The 23058-nt window shown below is 40.6% G+C and overlaps 1 protein-coding gene across 3 annotated transcripts in view; it reads left to right on the top strand.

Annotated features, from left to right (window-relative positions):
* The window catches only part of ATP9B (ATPase phospholipid transporting 9B (putative)), a 146461-nt gene that overhangs the window by 74856 nt on the left and 48547 nt on the right, over window positions 1–23058 (top strand). For all 3 annotated transcript variants that reach the window (XM_036321297.1, XM_036321298.1, XM_036321299.1), the window contains exon 12: window positions 19121–19281. In XM_036321297.1, coding sequence (XP_036177190.1) covers window positions 19121–19281 — 161 coding nt within the window. The remainder of the gene's footprint in view (window positions 1–19120; window positions 19282–23058) is intronic.

Genomic DNA, 23058 nt, shown 5'->3' with positions numbered 1-23058 from the left:
TCCCTGTGGGGCCTTGTGATTCCATCTTCAGTCGTGGGTTATGTTGTTGCTGGGGCACTGTCAGGCCCCAAGTCTGGTTTACTGCACACTTGCATTTGCGTTCCACACCCTGTAAGACAGCAACTTTGCAGAGTGCCCTCTCGCACTTCGGGACCCCTCGGGGGATGTCGGAGAGCCGGTTTCGGCCCAATCCCTGCAGGCCAGGCCGAAGGACCCCACCTGCCAGAGGGACCCCACTCACTCTGCAGACACTAGGGAAGGACCGGAGGAGGTTGGCTCCAGGGCATGTCTGGTCCGTCTCGCCCAGTCCCACCCTGCTGGCCACCTTCTAATTAATTTCCTTTCAATGTGCACAAATCCGTGCACCAGGTCACGAGTCTAAAATATATTCAGGGTGTGTTTTCCTATATTTGATTTGTTGGCATTAGAGTAGCAATTGTATCAAACTTTCTTTTTTAAAACTGCATTAAAACATGTATATGATAAATTTAACATGAGATTTGGTAGCTTGCTTTCCCCATATAATTAGCATTGTCAGCTAATAATTACCTTTTGCAAATCTTTCAACTGCATCACATGAGTTTGACTTTACTACTTAGTTATGGCCAGCCTGGGGTTCCTTTTTGAGGGCAGTTATTCAGATGCAACATTCTGAAAGGCTGGTTTTTAAACTGCTTAATACCATCGAAATTAAACCTTTTTTTGAAGCCTTGAAGTCAGAATGAATTCTTTGAACTTTCTTGTTGAACACAGTTAAGACACAGAAACTTGTATGGGATGAATTGCCACATAGACATTCCTTTCTTTCACTGCAGTGGAAATTGGAATTGGTGTGCCTGTGCATTTATTAGTAACACTTTCGAGGAGCAATAGGGAAAGTTTTAAATGAGCCAGATAAATTATCCCTTCCTCCAGTGATCAGAGCCTTCTGGTTACAAAGCTTCAGTAAATTTTAGGTGCAGTATTTACTCTTTAATATTGTAAAGTCGGGGTGTTGGGGGTGCTGTGGAAAGAGCTCTGAGGCAGATGGGTGAGCAGTGTCCCTGTGGTGTGCCTAGTCCCTGCTCCCCTTGCATCTCCATCCCATGCTGAGAGCATTGTAACTAGGGGATGGAATGTAGTGTGATAGGTGCTCAAGCCTGTCAGGTGCTTCCCATGTCTTGAGGCCCATCCCTGTTTAACAGTGCTCAATACTGCGTGAGCTGCATCCACGTGAGCTGGTGACTGATGGCCGGTCAGGTAGAGCAATAGACTGGAGTGTGAGCAGCTTCGTTTGCTTGATTTCAATTTGTGTAAAGTAAGACCCAGATAAGAGTATCCTTCAGAGGATCATCTTCCTGAAACTCTTCATAAAGGTTCATTGAGCCACTTTTTGTTCCTGGATGAGGAGAGCGTATTGGTAACACTTTGTTTTGAGGATGTAAGACCAGATAGTTAAGTACAATGAGATGCTGATGTGGGATGGAGGAAGCTGGTAGCACCCAGTCACCTGTGTTAATTGGCTCTTTTACTCCCTTGAAACTTCTAAATTTCTAAACAAGCAAGCATGCAACACAATGTTACGAACTGTAATTAACAGTCCTTTCTGTTTATTTTTACTTTTTGAAACAAAATCTAGTGGGTCACAAAAATTTATGCTTCCAAAACAGTTAAAGAAGAGGAATTACTTATATTAAAAGTTTATAAATGTATAAGAAGGTTTCACCCTAGCACTTTTAAGGATTTAAAATGTTTTATACAGACCCATAAAAATGTTCATAGAACATTGAGAATGCAGTCACTGCCTAAGTGGCCAGTTTTTCGTAGTGGTTTCTTTGGCAGGAACTAGGATCTTAAAAACAGGTGCATTAAAATAGCCACTTTCATAAACATTTGCTACATGAGTGGCCAGCACCCTTGGGCGCTGCTTCCTGGAGCACCTGGCTCCAGTGGTCCTCACCGGCCACACTGCAGGGCGTCAGAGCTGGTCCCTTCACTTCTCTTCTGCACAGAGTGCTCAACTACACCCTCGCTGGTGACCTGCTTCCTTGTCCAATAGGATTCAGCAAACATGATGTCCAGCATCCACACGTGTCCCCAGCTCTCTCAGGCCTTGCTTGGCTGTCTCCTCCATCGGGACCCTTTTTCTAACTGTTCCGGTTTTCCACAGTCAGGATGGTGACGTGTTTGCAGTTCCACCGTCATGGTCAGGGCTTCTCCCATCTGTCACAGCACTGACCATTACGTCTCTCAGATCCACTTACCGCCTCTCTATCCGCAGCCTCTGTCTGGCTGACATCATTTCCACCCAGGCAGCTCCAACAGCTGCTCTCCCCCAGCTCCCTCTGTCCGCATACTCTGCATCATCCCCTGTGCCACGTTTACAAAACAGTGCCTAGGTTAGTTCAGGGATTCCTTCTGCTCTCATGGCAAACACCGAAAGACCAAGCCTCTGCTATCACCTCCTCCAGGTGTGCATCCTGAGTCGCACATCCCTTACTCCATGCTTCGCCCTGCAGGCTTGCCTCTGCTTCTCAGCACCGGGCTTCATGATCCCATTTGGTCAGCCCTCTTGTGGCAGCCCCAGCACACCCTGTGCTCCTCCTGAGCACTGAGGGGAGGTGTAACTAGATAATTGGTGGTCTGTCTGTCTCTTCCTCTAAAATGTAAGCTTTTTACCATAAAGATTATTCATCTCAGTGTTATCTGAGTAAACCCAGGATAACTGCTCGTTTATCTGTCTGCCTCTCCCTCAAGCTTTTAAACTCTCTAGAGGCAGGAGCTGTGCCTTATTCATCCCTGTGTCTACAGCTCCTCAGACACAGTTTAAATTGGGAGCTAACAGGGTATAAGTAATCCTTATTCACACGTTAGCTATGTGTAGTCTTAGTCAGGGAGATGGCCATATCTGTAAACAAATTGAATGAGAGATGTTGTCCTGGATACTATGGGTGCTCTGGTGTCTAGTGGTGTAGAGCACAGTGTGCGGACACGGCAAGGAGCACATTGATTGAGCACTTGCTGCTCCACATGCTACAGGCACTTCCTGCATTGTCATGTGTGTGACTTGAGGTTTTCTGTTTGCTCATGGGGTTATTATGTTACAATGTTTGATCGATGCTCGTATTGGCCCTTCTTTGGCCTGTGGGAGTCTCTTCAACCTGGAAGCTGTGTCCCATTATTGTAAACCCATAGTCCATCATTTAAAAATATGTTTTGCTCTTTCTGTCACAACAAGACGTTCTAGACCAGGGGTGGGCAAACTTTTTGACTCGAGGGCCACAATGGGTTCTTAAACTGGACCGGAGGGCCGGAACAAAAGCATGGATGGAGTGTTTGTGTGAACTAATATAAATTCAAAGTAAACATCATTACATAAAAGGGTACGGTCTTTTTTTTTTTTTTTTTTAGTTTTATTCACTTCACGGGCCGGATGCGGCCCGAGGGCCGTAGTTTGCCCACGGCTGTTCTAGACTCATCTTGTATTCTTTGCCCCAGCCCTGGATCAACCCTGCCTTCCTTTAATCAGCAGAGCATGGTATTTAGAAGTCAGGATCTGGGAGCTGGGTGTGCTCATTAATGGTCAGATATGTTCCCAAGCCCACACAGTGGACAGACTGAGGGGATGGATGGATAGATGGATGGATGGATGGATGGATGGATGGATGGATGATGGATGGATGAGTTGGGTGGGTGAATGAGTTGGGTGGATGGATGGGTGGGTGGGTGGGTGGGTATATGGATGGATGGATGGATGGATGGATGGATGGATGGATGGATGAGTGGGTAGATGGGTGGGTGAATGGATGAAAAATGGATGGATGATAAATGGATGGATCAGATGTGATGGATGGATGAATGGGTGGAAAAATGAATGGAAGGAATGGATAGGTGTGTGAGAGGATGGGTGGATGGATGGATAGATGGACAGACAAATAGAGGGGTTGGTGAGTGGAAGGAATGGATGGATGGATGGGTGGGTGATTGGATGGGTATGCATACATACCTTTTAGGTCTATATTTATTTTTATATTTATGTGTATTAGACACCATGAGTTCAGACACACTTCCAGTTCCAGTTCACATCCATGGCATTTCTTCTAGTCTTGTAGTCTTTCCGTGTTGTAATTCTCCTCCCTGACAGTGAGAAACATGGTTACCATTACCCTTAATGTCTTTACTCAACCGATCCCTGCACGTACCAGCCTGTACCTCCTTCCTCCTGAGCTCCAGCACCTGGGCCAGACCACCTTAGCCTGTTTCCTTCCTCACTGGGCATGGCTCCACCGTCCCCCTTTCCCCACCTGGGCTGTGCCCTCTTTGATGCCTGGACCACTCTGCTCAGGCACATATGTGTGTACTGTGTTTAGATAGAAAGATGTGGACACATTCAACAAATTATTCTCTGGTGATTTTATTTTTATTTCACTTCTTGAGGGCTAAAACCATGTTTGTTCATTTTGTAGATTTCATCCAAAGCTTATAGTGTTAAGGCAAACACATTAGGTGTGCAGTAAGTGCTGATTTAGTGAACAGATGAGTCCGTCATTGAGAGACCAATGAAAGACACATTAACTATGTAAATTAGCACCCCAAAAGAGCCTTGAGATGAGTATTTGCCTTTAACTGATTTAGGAGAAAGTATGACCAAAAGAGCTCTGAATCTCCTTGAGTGCAGAGCATAACATTTTACCTGCAAGCAGTGTGTTTTATTTTTTGCACGTCTGTGGTTTCAGATGACTGTGTCAGCATAGCAGGTGTGCTTGCCAAGGGACCCTTGTCTTTCCAGAAAGCTCTGGACAGATGCAAGTGCCTGAGGTTCATTCCACATGGGGACACCATCTCCCTCCAGTGACCCTGTGTCTCTGCCCTCTCAGTCTGCCTCATAATCGCAGTGAACCTGCCTGAGTGTCAGTGCCTTTCGCCTCCTCTGCTGCTCAGGGAGCAGAAGTAAACACTGTCATCAAAGAGATTATAATCAACAGGGGCGTTCCTCACAGACATGCTCTCTTCTATCTCTTCCCTTATGTTTGCACATACCAAATCTGTAATAAGTAATGATTTATCTTAGGTGTGACTTGCTCTGCTGGCAATAAGGATAGTTGGGGTTTTTTTAATGTTCCAAATTAAGTGACTTCAGAGCAAATGAACAGATTTAGAAAGCTAGGCCCAGAACTCAAGTCATGTCTTCTAAGCTGCACAGCTAGACTTCTGTGAACACTATTGTTGGCACTGATATGAAATCAAAAGTGTTCTTCTTCACTGCAGTAATGTTGATCACTGATGTTGTTACCTGGAAGCATGGAATTGCCCAGCTGCATTGTGGACACTCCCTCCATCACCAAATGCACATATAAAAATCAGAGCTAGAAAAAGACAAATGTAACATTTCCACATAAAAGTTCATTAACCTGTGGAAATGAGCAACTTCTCTACGCAACAATTTAGAGAAGGATTTATTTTGTTTAGGTTGGGTATTTAGTCATTCAAGCAACAATTTTCTTAAGTTAAAGTCAATAATTTGTTTTTTATTACAATTACAAAAATTGTTTCATAGCCTTAAGATACAGACATGGTCTGAAACACACAATATAGAGAACAGAATTTTCATAATGGATCAATTTAATACGTTTTTAATTCCAAACAATATAAAGAAAAATGACTGCTCCCAAGGTTTAATTTCACTCTCAGATGATGCATTTGCCCTCACTCTGGATAAATGTGATAGCATTGCAGCAGCCTCAGTTCAGGAGGGTGGGGGTGCAGTGAGCTGGTTAGCAGTCTCAGGTTGCTGTGGAATATATACCAGATTTAAGAAGAAAATCAAATTGCAGACTTTCCTCACAGTTTTTAATTATTATTCAATCCTTATTTGAGATATACTCTGAAACTACGGCTTTGGGGGTAAAGAATCCTAACAATTTAAAAAATAATTAATGGTTGCTAATTTAAATAAAAAAAATAAATGGGTTCTTGGAAATTTTGAAGTATCCATGTTATTTGCACTAGTTCATTTAATGCACATTTGAATCATTTTAAAGCTGTATAATGTGCAGGGTTGTAGACACAGGTTGTTTCCCAGTAAACACTGAGGGTAGAGCATTAAGGGAAGATGGCTCGCGATCACACACAATTTTATAAAGTGAGACATGAGTTGCTCAGGGAAGATATTCTGAGTCTAAGTTTTAAGAGTAAATAGAGCAGTTGAATTATTTCCCCCTTAAAATGAACATAAGTAGTTCAAGAAGTGTGGAGTGTGCATTTTGTAATTTTGTTAATGCTACAGTAGTAGATTTTCAGGATCCAATGGAGGTTTGTTGGCCATCCTGTTGTCCTGCCTGCTTCTGTTCACTGTCTGTCTAACGTCCTGGTTAATCTGGTTGTTGTATGCAGGTTGAGTTATTAATGCAGAGTGGTTTTTCTATTTCTAACCTTTGATATCAGCTTCCACATAAGTCATGTTTCATACTGATGGATTGAGTGTAAGTTCGTCCTTCGCTTCTCCAGAGAAAGATCCTGGGTGCTGAGGTGATACTCTTTCACCCATTTGGTGAACATGGATTTCCTGCATGTGGTTCAGCACAGTGAAGACACAGATGATGGCGGGAGAAGAGGAGTGCAGGGGGTAGTGAAGGGCTGGTGGGAAAGAGGTTGAAATGGTTGGTCTTGAACCCGGTGGGTGAGGGAGAGTGCCAGGCAAGAGCAGAGCAGATTTTTATTAGACTTGGGGTAGGACTGGGTTAAAGGTCAGCAAAAGTCTTCCAGTTTCCATAAATGAAAGGAACAACCTCTGGGTTTAGTACATCCCAGTAATTTAGAAATTTAGAGGGTGAAATTCAACCTTCACTTTGTTCTCAGTCCCCCTCCCAGAAGACACCCAACAGAAACAGTGAGGGGTGTGCTGCATGCAGACAACTGCTGCCAGACCTTTTTTTGTGTGTCATTCGTCTGCCACTCTGCAGGTGTTTTTCTGGGTACTTGACCTCTCCCAGTGGAATGGCTCATGGGAGCTTCTACCTTCTACGTTGCTGGTCTCTCCTATGGACTTGAGCAGCTCGGTTGACGCCCTCAGCTGACAGGTTGTTGTCACAGATGAAAATGTGTAGGATATCCTCAGTTTAACATCTATAAACATTTTTTATTATAATCAGAGATTATCGTGTATATTATTTAATCAGCTTCTCATTTCTGAAGTTTCAGAAATGCCCTTTATTGAGCAGCTTTTAAGACTTCTTATCCAGTTTTATATCTACTTAATTTTCCTCCAGAACAGTGGTTCTCAACCTGTGGGTCGCGACCCCTTTGGTGGTCAAACGACCCTTTCACAAGGGTCGCCTAAGACCATCCTGCATATCAGATATTTACATTACGATTCATAACAGTAGCAACATTACAGTTATGAAGTAGCAGCGAAAATAATTTTATGGTTGGGTCACAACTTGAGGAACTGTATTTAAAGGGCCAGAAGGTTGAGAACCACTGCTCTAGAATAATCTTCCTCCTCATATCATGTTGCTAACACTGGATGCGGAGCCACAGAGCAGTGTAAGTGAAGCCATTCTCCCATTCAACTAGGGAGCGTTTGGTCAGTTCTTGAATTTTGCTTAAGAACAACAGTAATACCTAATGTTTTTATTTTTAAAATGTTTTGCTGAATTTGCACACTTAACACAAAGTGCACAGCACAGCCAGTCATCACAAAGTGAGCACAATTCGGGGTCTTGCCTGGTCAGAACACAGCTTTCCCAGCTCCCCACAACCCTCCCTGACCGCCCACCTGTAGGGAGTCACTGTCTCCATAGCAGGTCAGGAAGTTCACACAAATACACTTAACATAATATGTATTCTTTAGCACTGGCTTGTTTTGTGCAGTAGTCTGCATCTGTGACGCTGTTCACATTGTTGCGGGTCACGGTACTTCGTTCATTTTCACGTCTGTGCACTGTTCCATCAAGTGGATCAACCTCACTTGTGTGAGGCACTCACTCTACAGTGGACAGATCTCCTTGCCAGCTTCTTGCTGTTAGGGGTTGTCCTGCTCTGTATAATGTCGTACAGGCACGCACTTCTGTCACCTGAGTACCCAGCAGGGAAATGCTGGGTCATGTGATACGTTTATATCCATTTATGTCATCCCAGAGTTCACTCTTCCCAGTGGTATAAGAGAATTCAACTTCCTCTGTGACCTTGTCCACACTGGTGGTGTTGGTTGTTTGAAAAGCATTAACATCTGAGTGGTGCCTCCTCTTTTCACCTCCTGACCACCACTGGGGTCAGGTTTCCTTCCCATGTCATTGGCTGCCTGGGCCTTGGTCTGAGCACTGCCTGCCTGTATCTGTTGCCCATTTTCCCATTGGACCGTGAGTCCTTTTCTTACTGTTCTGTAGGAGTCTTTGTAGATCCTAACATGAGCACTTTGTGGTACATGGGTATTACTTCCCACACTCTGTTGCTGGCTTCTCACTGTCTTCATGTGTCTTGGTGAATAGCAGTTCTTAGGCCTAATATAATTCAGTTTATCTTTTCTTTTTCTGATTTAAGAAATATTTCTCTCCCCTAGGTCATGGCAGTACTCTCTTACCTTATAGAAGTTTTATTATTTACCTTTCCCAGTAGCTCTCTATGAAAATATGTGGGATTTCCTCAGTTGAACATCTATAAACATTTTTTATTATAATCAAAGATGGGTTTTGTGTTTGATGTGAAGATGGGACAATTTCCAGTTTTCCCTCTGTGGATACCCAGTGGCCCATAGCAGTGTTGAAAGTCCGTCCTTGAGTCTTGTCCACACACAGGTGTGCATCTGAACCTTCGTCTGCAATTATCTGCAAAGCCCTTTCTGTGCTAAAAAAATGTACTTACCAGAGGAGCTGGATTGGGGTTGCATCTGCAGCTGGATGGGTTCCCCAAGGGCTTTGCTCAGACTTGAACGTAGGTGAGAACAAAAAGTAAAGGTAGAAACCAGATCGGAGGAGAAGTATCTATGTTTTTATCACACCAGTAACAAGAATGATAGCAAGAGGCATTTAAATGAGCAGTTACTGTGTGAGTGGTGAGCGTAGCTCAGGAAGGTCCAGGTGGCCTATGAGCCCACACTGAGTCATCAACACAGAGCCAGAGGGAGAGGGAAATGGGAAATGCAGCCCACAGTCTAGTTGTGGGAATGAAAATAGATCTTGTCCAGGACACATTAGTGGGGCTGCATGGGCCAGGAGGCTAGGCTGCAGCGGGAGGCAGAAGCTAGGAGGGCAGGCCCAGTGGTGGCAACACGACACACAGGCCCAGTAACAGAAATCATACAGATGCACTTTGTAAAGTATGAAGGCATTGGGGTGGATGTTCCTAGGTCATAGGGGGTCAGAAATGAATCAGTTATAACAATTTAAACCAAAATTGAAGCCATTTTATGTGAGTTATTGTTGTGGGAATCATCTTATGAAAGTGAATTCGTTATGCCTTTATTTGTGTTTGTCTGAAGCATTTTCCTGGCAGATGAACAACGTTAATCCAGAGGTATAACCTGTTGAGTATATTTTGCCATAAGACAGTTCCCTAATTACTAGAATTTTAGCTCTTTTAGTTTAGGGCAACCTTTGTGCCATTCTGCGGCATGCTTCTTTTCTCAGCCAGCATGTGTAATTACATTTGGAATAAGTGCCCTCCAAGTGTTTTAACAGCATTTTGATATTAGTGTTGTGACCCAGCAGTTGTCTTCTGGTGGCTGAATAATTAATTTGTGTCTAAGAGCTTTTGAGTGTGATAGTTGCCTAACACAGGGTTTCCTTGTGGAAGGTTTGCTAGCTTCCAATGACCCTTAGCTGCCATCTGGTGCAGATTCAGTGCTTCTGTCATCTGCTGCTAATTGCTGTCACCTGCACATCCAGTCTCTCCTCACTGAGACAACATGAGCAGCTTGCATGCTGCTTTGGGAGTGGGGTCCTCGTGCCTGCATGTGTGTACCCCAGAAAAGGAAACGGTTGGCTGGGGGCTTCTCAGTAGAAGCATGTTAATTTAATTTGTGTTTTAATAAACATTGTATGAAAGATGGTGACCATTTGTGAAGGTTATTAATTCACTAAATCCAAGTATTTTGTCTGCTCTATGATTTGTTTTAAGGGTTCCAGCACTCAGTGGCCCATTTAGGCTGGAAGGTCGTCTCTATGCGATGTTACAGACGATTTCGTAAGCGGATCAGCTTTAGTCGGGCACTAGCCTATAGCAGCATATTAATGTATTTTACTTGTAATTTAGAGAACAAGAAGAATACCCTGATTTGAGCTAAACTGTCCCCTGTGGCACTGGCACAGCTGATAATCGCGAACTAGAAAGATGTGTATATCAAATAGTTTACAAAATGAAGCCAGCTGTGTTTCCCTACATACTGTGGCTTCCTGACATGCATCATTAAACCTTATTAGCTACTTCCTTTTACAAAGATTCTTGTAGTCTTGAACATTGCATATTAACATTTTCTGCCCCTCCAACTGGAAATGATTTGCTTTATTGCAGAGTGTCAACTTGCTCTAGTTTCTGATGCGTTCTAATTGGTACTTCAGAGTATAATCATCGGGAGATACCATGCCACGCATTTCTTTATTTGGAAATTAATATAGACCTTTTCACTTTATCTGTCAATCTGTGCAACTTTTTAAGCAATTCCCAACTCTTGGGATTGCTTACAAGCCATTAAGTATGAAATGGTTCATAAAATGACTTTGAAGACATAAAGTAACACAAAAATTTTAGATGGTTTAAAATAGTGTTACGCTTTGCCATGATACCAGTAATAAACCTCTTAATAGATAGTTTTAATAATAAAAAGCAAGATGAAAAGTTTATTCAACCCTATTACACTTATCATTTAAATTTTTCAGGAAAGCTGCTAAATGTCAGTTTTGTTTGAAAACAAAAGCATGCAAATCATGAGAACCATAGATTTTGAACACTAACATTGATTCACAGTTTCCTTCATTCTCTTTTCTGCCATTCTGCTCAGTTGCCTTAAATGTTAAAATGTTTATTGTGATTACCTTTGGTCAGCAGCTGGTTGTGCTAACATGTGGGTAGGACAGCAAAACGAACAGGACCATGTCACTTTGTTCAAGATAACAGTAATTCTGAGGTGTTCCAAATCCTGGTCAGCATTTATGGGTGTCCACATGCTTCTAATATAATCAGAAATAGGTAATTTACATTTCGTTACAAGGGAGTTTCATGACTTCAGTGACTAGTGACTATAATGTGGATTCCAGTGAATATCTTAGTAATAGATCTTGTCAAGTCAGCTAATGACTCTTGATTTAAAAACACTATCGAGTGGTTTTATGTAGTGATAGGTGCCAGATATCAGAAGATTGGGGTGAAGACCTTAAATGGTTCATAAATTCCCACATATTTACTCAATAAGGCATGGAATGCTGAAAGAGATGGTGACACATTACTGCACACCAGCATAGCCTTTGTGACACATAGCGGGTGGGGGTGAGGGCAGCTTCTGGGTCCAGTGCAGCTTGCAGAGCCGGGAGGGGTGGGGGGTGCCTGCAGGGATGTGAGAACATGCGGAACTAAACCTACCATACCAGGGCATTTATGTGTTGTGGAATTTTCCTGCTAATTGTCACCACCGCACCCCAACATACCGTGACTTAGAATTAGTGGCTTCATGATGCTATGCTTAATATTTGACTCAAGTAGTCCTTAATAAAACCAGACTTTCTAGCATCTATTACATAAAAACAATGTTAGCTACCCTTGAGCAAATTCCATAAACCATTAAATAAATACCTTATATTTGTTGGTATGCCAAAGTTAGAATTTAGATGGTGGCATTTTGAAATTAATCACCAAACAGATTTCTGACTATTATAGAAACTCATCTGTATCATGACCTCTTACAAAAAGAATCTAGGGCTGGAAATTAAAGTTACATTGTAAATTAATGATTTACTAATAAAAACTTAGCCATTCCCTTTTCCAAAATTTTACGAGGGAATTAACTAAGCAGGTGGAAAGGCGGTACCCTTGTTCCATTCAATTTCCCTGTTAAAAACAGCAGTTTCTGTGCCATGTCCCAGGAGGCTCTGGGCAGAGGGCCAGGCTAGTACCTGGCTGCTCCGGCCATGTCCTCTGCCTCTCCTGTGGTGGTGATGGCCACACACTCACTTTTTGTGAGAGAGAGTGTTCCTCTTCCATGTCCCAGCCTCTCCCATCATCTGTGTTGCAACTGTTCTAAGTCACTCACAGGGATAATTCCTTGAGAACCTCACTTTCTAGATAACAAAAGATAGGGAATACTTTTTTAGCTCTTTGAAAAGAATCAGAAGATTCCCTGGAGTCACTCTGCCCCAGAATTCCAGGGTGGATGGCATTCAACGCCCTGGCTGTGTAGTTAGTAATTTCCTTAACAAGTACTAACAGACCCCAGATTTTAGTAGTAGTATTATTAATGTACTTAAAAATACAAGATTGTTTTCCAGTCGGTAATAGGTTTTGTTTTCATTAAATGAATATTTTAAGGGTGTTTCTAAAACACTCACACACAATATTTAAAATAAGAGACTTGCTACATTCAGGAGAAAATAAAGAGGCACGTACCTCCCAGAAGAAAAGTGTGCTCGCTAGTGCAATCTCTGCTGTGTGGACACTGAAACGACTAGGAAATGAGAGGCGACACGGCCCGTCCGCCAGCGATTTCACAGGAAGCATGGTCTTCCCTTTCTTACTGCATCTGTTAAAAATGTTAAGACTCCTAATAAAAGCCTTTCTTTAAAAATATCAGTACCACTTAGTGGAATTATTAGGAAAAGCTATTTTTCATGTCCTGTGGCTATGAGAGTCCCCAGAGTCTGGAACAGCACAAAGCAGTCTGATCTCTGGCTGCACTGGGACAGAGGCGTGCTGACTGACGTCCACGCACTGTAGCAAGGGCATTTTACGTAGTAAGGACTCAAGAAGATCTGTTCAAATAAATATAAAGTTACCAAAATAAATTGTTTATGTAATTGGATTACATTGAAATCCAAATGTCTGGCTTCAAATTTCACTTATATGAATGATGTTGAATGTTGAGGTTTCTGGTGTCAGTGGATAGCTTAGATTAGTGAAGTAATTATTTTAAATTAGTGGGTGGTCTTGACAAAACCATTTAAAATGGATAGCTTCCTACATTGTTAAGACAGTAAGGTAGATACATAGTATATGCAAGATCTTGAAACCTTTAAGAGAAGCTATTGTTACAGTTTTATCAACTTCAGAAGTCTTCAGAGAGTATTAGCACTATGTAACTGTGCTGACTGCCTACACTATTTTGGATGTCATATCTTTAAATATGCTTCCTTATATGATAGTAGTTTTTATTCAGGGAGTTCCCCCCATACATAATCCACATTAAAGTCTAAAAGTTCTGTCTTGACTTCTGTATGATAAAATAGATACTTAGGGTTACTCCTTTAAAAACAAACAAACAAAACATGTGTTAACTATACCGAATTGGTGGAATTAGATCTAAGTTCTGCTTTCACCAAAAGCACATTTTCAGAATTCAGAAAAAAGAAGCATCAAACTTGAGCGCCCTCTGCTGGCTAAGCCACAGCATACCAAACCTTTGCCTTGGGCCCCCGCCCCCCCCCCCCCCGCGCCCCCCCAAGAAATGTTACTGTAACAATGGCAACAAAATGCCAATATGAAACATGACAGTAGTGTACACAAATTGTATTCACTGTAGTGTTGGAATGATAATGATTTTGTATGGTTTGGTCTCCTTTATATCCCTGATTTTCAAGTCAGCTGTGTACTTTTGTAAAATAAGATCAGGACTACTATATGTTAGAAAATCGTGGGATTTTCTTAATATTAAGTGCTGGGTTTTAATGTAATTTGTGTACATAGAATACAAATTAAATTTCCAAATAGTTTCCAAACTGTTTTATATATTTGTGCATACTTATTTTTGTTTTAAATATGGCTTTGATGTGCCACATTTGAGAATATTTGAAATAATAATTACGAAACAAAAAAAATTGCTTTAAATTGGATGACTTTTTATATATTGATTGCACTTTAATAAAGGTTCTAACATGACAGAGGGGCTTTCACAGTAACTGGCATGACAGATTGCCCTTCATGGACATAGAAAGTAAGCCTGCATTTGTAAAAGCAGATCTGAGGTGTGTGTATGTGTGTGGACATATTTTCATAGAAATGTCTATTTTATGGCATTTTTGACAATTATGGGAAGTATTCTATTGAGTGGATATGTGTCGTAGGAAATGCGAAGGCCAGTATTGAAATTTCTCAAATGATCTAGATTCTAGAAGGTCAGCAGTTTGAGAAGATAGCCTCATTCTGCATTCATGAAGCCCCCTTCAAACTTAGCAAGTAGTATGTTTGGATTTGGGGAGTAACTTCACCCTTTGACGTCATGTTTATTGTAGACCAGCTGACCAAGTGGTCTGACAATAGTCATTGTCCTAAATAAGCTTGGAGTTGATCAGTTCCACATATGTGTAAAGTAGCCCAGGGCTTTACTTTGAGTTCCTGTCTCCTCTTTAAGTTTCTCACATTGATATGGAAAGTAGTGTTACTTCCTATTGAGTAGCTAAGCCTTGCAGTAATACCTTTTGTTTATATAAAAATATAACAACTCCATTTCTTAAAAATGTTAATTAAATGTTTAAGGAAAACATTGTGAGTAATAACTATGTAGTAGGCAAGGGAAAAACCTTAAATGTGGAATGTAGAATAGTCTGGCAAAATTTGTTGGTAATTAAAAATGTAGGATAAGAAATATTCTTTCAAAATAGACTTTAAAATGTTTATTGTGTAAATATAGATTTCTCTTTTTAAAAATTAAGGTGATATATTGTAACATTAAGAATTGTCATACTGATATTTACTTAGGGAGCTTTTAAAGCACAGATTATTGAGCCAATAGACTAGAATGGCTCAAAGAAATGCTTCTTATTTCGCAGATCACTGAGGCGGTAAACGGTAATAGCTCAGACACATCTACCGTGTGGGCCAGCCTGCAGGTGTCACAGCACTTGACACTTAGTTGTTCATATCCAAAAAGGAATAAATAAGTAAACTCAAGAAGCGAAAAAAGGACATGTAGCATCACTTTTTTAAAAAATGAATACTTTCCATTTAAACTGGAAAATGGAAAAAATGATTGCTATAAGATTTTGTAGTTAGATTTAGTGTATGAGTTTCAATTGTTTGGCATTTGAAGTACAAATGAAGGTCTGCAAATTATTTTGTTGTTTCTTAAGATTCTACTAAAAGTGGAAAATATAGGGCTGATTTGCTTCAAAGGTATTTGAAAGGTGTGAGCTTTTTATTAGGAATTTCAGTTGGGTCGTAGTGTAGCCCTATGTCACTCTTGGAGTCACAGTCCAAATTCTACACAACAGGAACCAGTGGGCTGACTGAGACACTCACCTGCTGAAAGATAGCAGCCTTAGGAATGGTGTTATTTTCCCCAGTCGTCTTTCATTATAAAGCTGTCCTGTCTGTGTGCGGTCGTCTTGCCTGAGTTAACTGTGAGATTGGAGGCTTTTCTATTTTTCAAATTATATTGTATTTACAGGGAAAATATAAGACAAAGTAATATTTACCTTTCTACAAGAGTTGCAATTGGCCTTTTGACATTTTGCATCTTACTATTTTGCTATTCTAAAATATTTCCATGTAACAAATAAGTGTGAGTTTTAAGAGAATGGTAAAAGTATGTGATATTAATACCATATGATCAGCAGCTAGTGGTATGTATGCCTTTGTTCTAGATAGGAGTTTGGGGAAGTTTTTATCACATGAGACTTGGTTCTGGTTTGGTGTGCACATTGATTTCTTAGGGACTTGGTAGCAGGACGAGATTCAACGCCAAGATGGATTGGGGTGGTGCTGTGTCATAGAGATAAGGTGGGTTCTCATTCGTCCACACGTGCATTAAAAAACGGGCTGATCTTTACTTGATTAAGCAGGAGAATACCGTATTTACCCTTTATTGTTGGTATAAACCATTATTTTCCTGAGCACCATTAGCTGTTTAAAACTTGGTACATAAATTAAAGAGGAGCTAAGTGGATTTGTGATCGCTGCCATTAGCGGCATTTTAGATTATACAGGCAATTATTGTGTTCATTATCCTAGAACAGCCCCTTCGCAGAACCATTGTGGTGTCTTAGACATTATGCACAAATTTTCCCTTAGAGATTAAAATTTCCAGTAGCGTATTTAATTTTGTTACCACAGTTGTTTCAAATAAAACAAATATTATGACAAGTAGAAGAAATTTTGCTTTACTAATATAGGAAGTTACAATAAATATTGAAAATTACTTCCCAGTGTACTTAATTTACCTTTTTTTACATAGTCATAATTACTTCAAGAGATATTAATTTATTTCATGGGTGAAAAGTCTTTGCAGTCAGAGCAAAAACTATCTGGTCTGTTCCATGTCCCAGGAAATTTTTTAGAGTCACATGAAAACCCAAGTCATCACCTTTTTTACAGAATCTATAACTTTATAAGTTAACTAGTTTATATTGAATAGTTTCTAAGAGTCCAGGTTGCATTTTAGAGTTGAAGAAACTTTTAAAGGTGTTTTAGAGGAGTATAAAAAATTAACTATTAATTAAAAGTGGACTTTTAAAAAAATAAGTTGAAATGTATCTTTTCTTCTCACCATTGTTAGAATTGGCAAGAAAAGCCAAGCTCACACAATATGCTATAGCTTGGTTGCACTTATTTGCCAGGAAGAATCGCCACAGTTCAGAACAGCCTGACAGTGGGAAGCGGGGTTTTGCTCTGCGGAACTTACAGCTTCCCTCCAAGGTGGCGGGTGGAAGAGGACACACTGACGCCCCGTCAGTGAGAAAGGTGTTCACGCTGGAGTTTCTGCATGTCGGCTTGCAGTGGCCTGCTTTCAGACTCTTATCCTGTGTGTGCGCTTTCAGAGGAAACTTTGGCCCATTCCTGACTGTTTTGTCCCTGCTTTTCCAGTCTTCTTGAAAGTGTGAGGTAGTGCGTATACATTTTGCAAGACAGAGATTCTTTATTTTATTACAAAAAAGACCAACTCTGGAAGGCCAGATTAAATCATTCCTTTCACTTTTTAATGGGATTTGGATGAATAGAGTAAAATATGCACTTTGCATTCATTGATAGCATCTTTAGGTTGAGGTAATTGAGTCTTTTTTCCCTGACTGAATGAATAATGACTTCATCTGACCCTCAGCGAGCCTGAGACTTAGGCCGCCTTTGTCACAGCTAAAGGAGCTGGGCTTTGAAACATGCTCTACTTCCCTGGCTTAATTTTTCTTCATTTTAATCCAAAACCCTATTTTTCTCAATAATTCAAGCATAAACTATGTAGTAGTTGAAGGAGCGGAAATTGCAAGATATTTGTCCTCGTTGTGCTGCTTTTTAAATGGAGCTGATAAATCAGGCAGGTCCTCAGCTGCCTGGTTCTCAAGGGAAGCACAGCCATGGCAGCCCTGTGGGAAGCCCAGCCCAGAGCCTGCAGGTCCCTCCAGCCATTGGTCCCAGGGAGAAGGCAGGCCTGGTGGCTCTGTAGCTGCGCCTGGAGGTGCTGAGCAGGTGACCCAAGGAGCAGTGTGCTTTTCTGCTGGATGCTTGGAAACTGACGGGAGAAGGGCCTCGTCTCCTGTCACGCGCAGATGCCGTAGATACTCCATATAGAACTGGCAGCTAGGTTTTCTTCCACCTCCTGAACTAGGAGTCTGTATATTAAGTGACCAGATGAGACCACATTTCACAGGCCTTGGCCTTTATTCCTGCTTCTGGAGGGGGAGGGGCCTGCAGCAGGATGGGGCCTTGCAGGGGCGGGGCCTGCATACTCCAAACCCACCTTGCAGAGATTCCAGCTGCTTCCAGACCTCCCTGCAGACCGTGCAGTGGTAGTAGAACCTATACTGTGGACAAACGGCTTTCATATCTGGGTCCCAGTTGTCATTTTCATTGTTTCTACCCTTTTTTTAAGGCCATGGAGTGCTAACCAACAGCACTGCTGGCTGTGAGCGATAAGAAGTGAATCTATAAGCTTGGTTAGAGAAGAAAGCTTTCTATTTTGTAATTCTCTTTTATAGTATTTATTACAGGTGTTCATCTTATTTTTCCTACTAGATTGGCTGTTTCTTGTGGGTAAAATCTCACAGTTTACTCATTTTTCATGACCTTAGAGTTTAGCAAAAAAATATAGTAGACATTTCCATTTATTTTTGTAATGAATTTTCTTCACAGCTACACTTAATGGATTTTCTGACAAAGTTTTGTGTTTCCTCTCTAACTACAGGTTTAATGTTCTCATGAGAGTTTGTGGCAAATATTAATTCAAAACAGATATAAACTAAATATATAAAATGTAGGAAAGGCTAGCTTTTTATTGGCCAAAGTTGTGGATTTCAAAAAGTACTACAAAATAAAACAAGTTAACAATTAGCCCATTGAGAATTACAGTATTTAATTTATTTTATAAAAGTTTTGGCAATCTTTTTTTTTTAATTATTCTCTTTCAAAATTTGTACCAGATTCAAGAGAAACTCAGTTGGCAGATAGATGATAGCCTGGTACGAATTCAGTTTCTGTTCGAGTCATACACGGCATGAGTGAGCACAGGGCCATGCCAGAAGCCCCCATGTTGGGCTTCTCCAGGTAGTACATAGGTAGCACCAGTTTAGAGACAAGGAAAATGGGGCTTAAAGAGTGTAAGCACATTCCCCAAGATCATACAATTAGTAAGCAGAGATTCAAATCCAAGTTTTTAATAATAATGACAATTAGAGTATACTAGTAATAACATGTATGTAGGCTTACCCTCTACCCAGGAGCTGTTCATGGTCTCGTGTAAACCTGAGTCCTGATAGGAAGACACTGTGATAACCCCATTTTACAGCCTGCCCAAGATTATCCAGCCAGGTGGCAGAGCCAGCATTGGAATCAGCCTCCACTAGGCGTCCTAAGGAATCCCTTCTCCCTCTGCCTGGTTCTCAAGCCTTTCTCAAACGCCCAATACTATAGGCCAATGCAAAGGAAAATTTATGGATATCAGAACTGTCATGTATTCAGATGTGTAATGTTAAGAGCATTATGTTTATGTCTTAATTCCATGTTTTTCTTTCAGATTGGTTTGTTGGACCTTGAACTCAATCAGCTGACCAAAGCGCTGTTTTTGGCATTGGTTGCTCTCTCGGTTGTTATGGTAACCTTACAAGGCTTTGTAGGCCCATGGTACCGCAATCTTTTTCGGTTCCTCCTCCTCTTTTCCTACATCATTCCCATCAGGTAGGTTGAAGAATTAAGGTAAAACAAATGTCTAGTTTCATTGAATATGAGTTTATTAACATCTGTTTCTCATTGTGAAGGAAAGAAATTGTTCACACTAAGCTGAGTAACTCTGGTGAATCCTGAGGAATCCTGTAGGAAGTCATACTAGGAGGGGGCAAAGTCAGTTTTGTTAGAATAGTCTAGAAATCTGATGCTTTATCCTGTATAAATGTATTGATATTATAATCTTCAACAATTGGGTGATATAAACATAAAACAGTCTGAATCCAACAAAATAGTATTTGCTTATTGCTGGTAGACTTTTTATTTCCAGTGCTCTTCGGTCCAGTGCAATCATTGACATTTTAAAGTTATCTATATTTCACAGACCATTTAATATACCTGTCAAGTTAGATAAAATACTGAGTAAGGCAGTCTTCTAATATGAACAATTTTTCAAAATGATAACCCATCTAACTCGAGATTGGGATATAAATAGTTAATATTAGATGTCTTTAATTTAAAGACTAATATAACAAATGTAGATGTCCATTTAAAAATATTTCCACAAAGAATATTTTTAATAGATACCCTAAATATATATTATTGAAATTTTCATATGAATGAGCAATTAAGCCCTAATAAATCATTCATAAAGTATGAACCCAGAATAGCTGTCTTCTGTATCAAAGAGTGAGCTAAAACATGTACCAGTATTAGGCACAACATACAAGCATTTGGAGAGAAAGGCATATCTTTATTTATAGACTGGTATCTCTAAAAGTTTATCTATAGGAATGTCTCTTTCATTGACTTATATCATAGCAGTGGAGCTGTAGTTTGTCCCTGGGGCTCTGTACACAGAGCTGTTACCCCCCCCCCGCCCCCCCCCCGCCCCACACACACACACACATTCACACTCTCTTCCAACTGCCAGCATCTCCTGTACTCATTTCTGGAACAAACTGCTTTTCTTGGGAATTCCAGGTGTTTTCTATTCTTTCATTAATCTTGTTTCTCTTCATTGCTGCTGCTTGTATCTGTTTTGCAATGTTATGTGATGTCACGTCTGAAGCAGAAGGCCCAGGGAGAACTCTGTCCTGCTCTTATCTGGGCCTCTCCCTTCACTGGTAGAAGCCATTGGAAGAAATGTTTTATTTCTATGTGATGTCTCCAATTTTTTCCTTCAGTAAAATAATAAAGAGACTTGGCACTTTCTCCTTTATCAAATTAACAGGAAAAAAAGATGATTTGAGTTTTGATAATTAATACATAAGCATTTTAAAACTAAAACTAATTTTTATTGTTTTTTATATTTTGAGTATATATATTTATAGTACAAAATTAGACAATACCTAATACTAGGAGAAGGAAATAAGTACTGTCTCACTTGATAAATTCTATAAAGGCTTTCAGATGTGTATATACATAGAGTCTTATAGTTATGAGGGTGCAGGTTACACACGTAGATGCACCAGCACTCACACACACACACCCTTCCTTTAGTCTCTGCATCCTCTTTGGAAGTCTGCTAATGAAATGGGGACAGTACCAGGCTTCTGTAAGTCTGTCTTGTTCTAGTGTTTCAGTGCACAGTTTAATATTTAACGTGTTCAGTCGAGCTTGGAGAGACTTACTAGACAGAATTATAGTTGCACCTCTGTTTGGCTCCAAAACATCTTTCAGGTACTTTACCCTGACACTTCTGTCCTTCAGTCTGAGGGTGCAGCTGGACAGACTCGGCAGAAGGGATTAAAGCCAGGAAGTGTGGACAGTGTAGCCCACTCCTTTAGGGAATGAAAGTTTACATTTGATTCAACCAAGGTTATTTTCCTTTGCAAAATTTCCATTAACTATGAGTGATAATACATTTTAGTATTTGCTAAACACTAGTATGCGTTCAGTTTAATAAAGGATCAAGTTTTGATTTTTTTTGTTTTGCAAAGTACACATTCTGGAAAGTGTTTTTTTGTGTGTGTTTTTTTCCTCTACTGACCTAACGCTCCTAAAAGGTTTTTCCAATTTAAGAAAGTGAGGCTGTTTTATACTAGTAGACATTCTTTGGAGAATAAAATATGTTTGAATCACCTGATATAATTTACTTTGTCTTTCAATAGAAACATTACAAGATTTGACTCTTACTTTCATAATTAAAATGCATATACATTCCCTGGATTGTGTATCACTTACAACCAGCAGCAGACTAGCCATCCCAGTTCTTTTTTTTTTAAATTAAATCTTTATTGTTCAGATTATTACATTAGTTACTCTTTTTTCCCACCATAACACCCCTCCACCCAGTTCCCTCCCACCCCACCCTCCGCCCTCACTCCTCACCCACTGTCCTCATCCGTAGGTGCACGATTATTGTCCAGTCTCTTCCCTCACCCCCACACCCCTTTCCCCCCCAAGAATAGTCAGTCAATTCCCTTTCTATGTCCCTGATTCTATTACAATCACCAGTTCATACTGTTCATCAGATTATTTATTCACTTGATTTTTAGATTCACTTGTTGATAGATGTGTATTTGTTGTTCATAACTTGTATCTTTACCTTTTTCTTCTTCTTCCTCTTCTTAAAGGATACCTTCAGCATTTCATTTAATACTGGTTTGGTGGTGATGAACTCCTTTAGCTTTTATCTGTGAAGCTCTTTATCTGGCCTTCAATTCTGAATGATAGCTTTGCTGGATAAAGTAGTCTTGGTTGTAGGTTCTTGGTATTCATCACTTTGAATATTTCTTGCCACTCCCTTCTGGCCTGCATAGTTTCTGTTGAGAAATCAGCTGACAGTCATATGGGTACTCCCTTGTAGGTAACTGATTTTCTTTCTCTTGCTGCTTTAAGGATTCTCTCTTTGTGTTTTGCTCTTGGCATTTTAATTATGATGTGTCTTGGTGTGGTCCTCTTTGGATTCCTTTTGTTTGGGGTTCTCTGCGCTTCCTGGACTTGGAAGTCTATTTCTTTCACCAGGTAGGGGAAGTTTTCTGTCATTATTTCTTCAAATAGGTTTTCAATATCTTGCTCTCTCTCTTCTTCTGGCACCCCCATAATTCGGATGTTGGTATGCTTGAAGTTGTCCCAGAAGCTCCTTACATTATCTTCATATTTTCGGATTCTTTTTTCATTTTGCTTTTCCAGTTGGGTGTTTTTTGCTTCTTCATATTTCAAATCTTTGACTTGATTCTTGCGATCCTCTCGTCTGCTGTTGGGAGTCTGTATAATATTCTTTATTTCAGTCAGTGTATGCTTAATTTCTAGTTGGTTCTTTATCACAACATCGAGGGTTTCACCAGTCTTCTTGAGGATCTCACTACATTTATCGGCGGTCTCACCAGTCTTTTCGAGGGACTTAATTAAATTTATTGGCGGCTTCTAGACAGTTCTTTAAAGACCTTAAAAGTGTGGTTTTGAACTCTATATCCAGAAGTTTGCTTTCCTCCAATTCTGTCGTTTGTGTCCTGTTTCTTTGTCTCAGCATTTTTTATGCTTCCCTGTGTTGATAGAGTGCCTTACTGTGCTAAGTGTCCCAATTACGTGAGGTAGACACTCTTGGTGCACCCCCTTGTGGGCTTTGTGCACAGTCTTGTTCTAATTAAGCCTTGATTGTTGTAGTTATCACTGTGAGGAATTGACCTCCAGGCCAATTGGCTGTGAGAATCAGCTGTGTCTGCAGTGGGAGAACTTCTGTGCTGGAGACACCCCTCTGGGGCTAGACTTGCTTTGATGGGGCTTTGGTGCTCACTGAGTCTGACCCCTGAGTGTGTCTTTTATGGTTCCACAGAGCTGCAAACT

This window comes from Myotis myotis, unplaced genomic scaffold, assembly GCF_014108235.1.
Source record: "Myotis myotis isolate mMyoMyo1 unplaced genomic scaffold, mMyoMyo1.p scaffold_m19_p_9, whole genome shotgun sequence".
Lineage (NCBI taxonomy): Eukaryota > Metazoa > Chordata > Mammalia > Chiroptera > Vespertilionidae > Myotis > Myotis myotis.
This window is presented reverse-complemented; position numbering and strand designations above follow the sequence as displayed.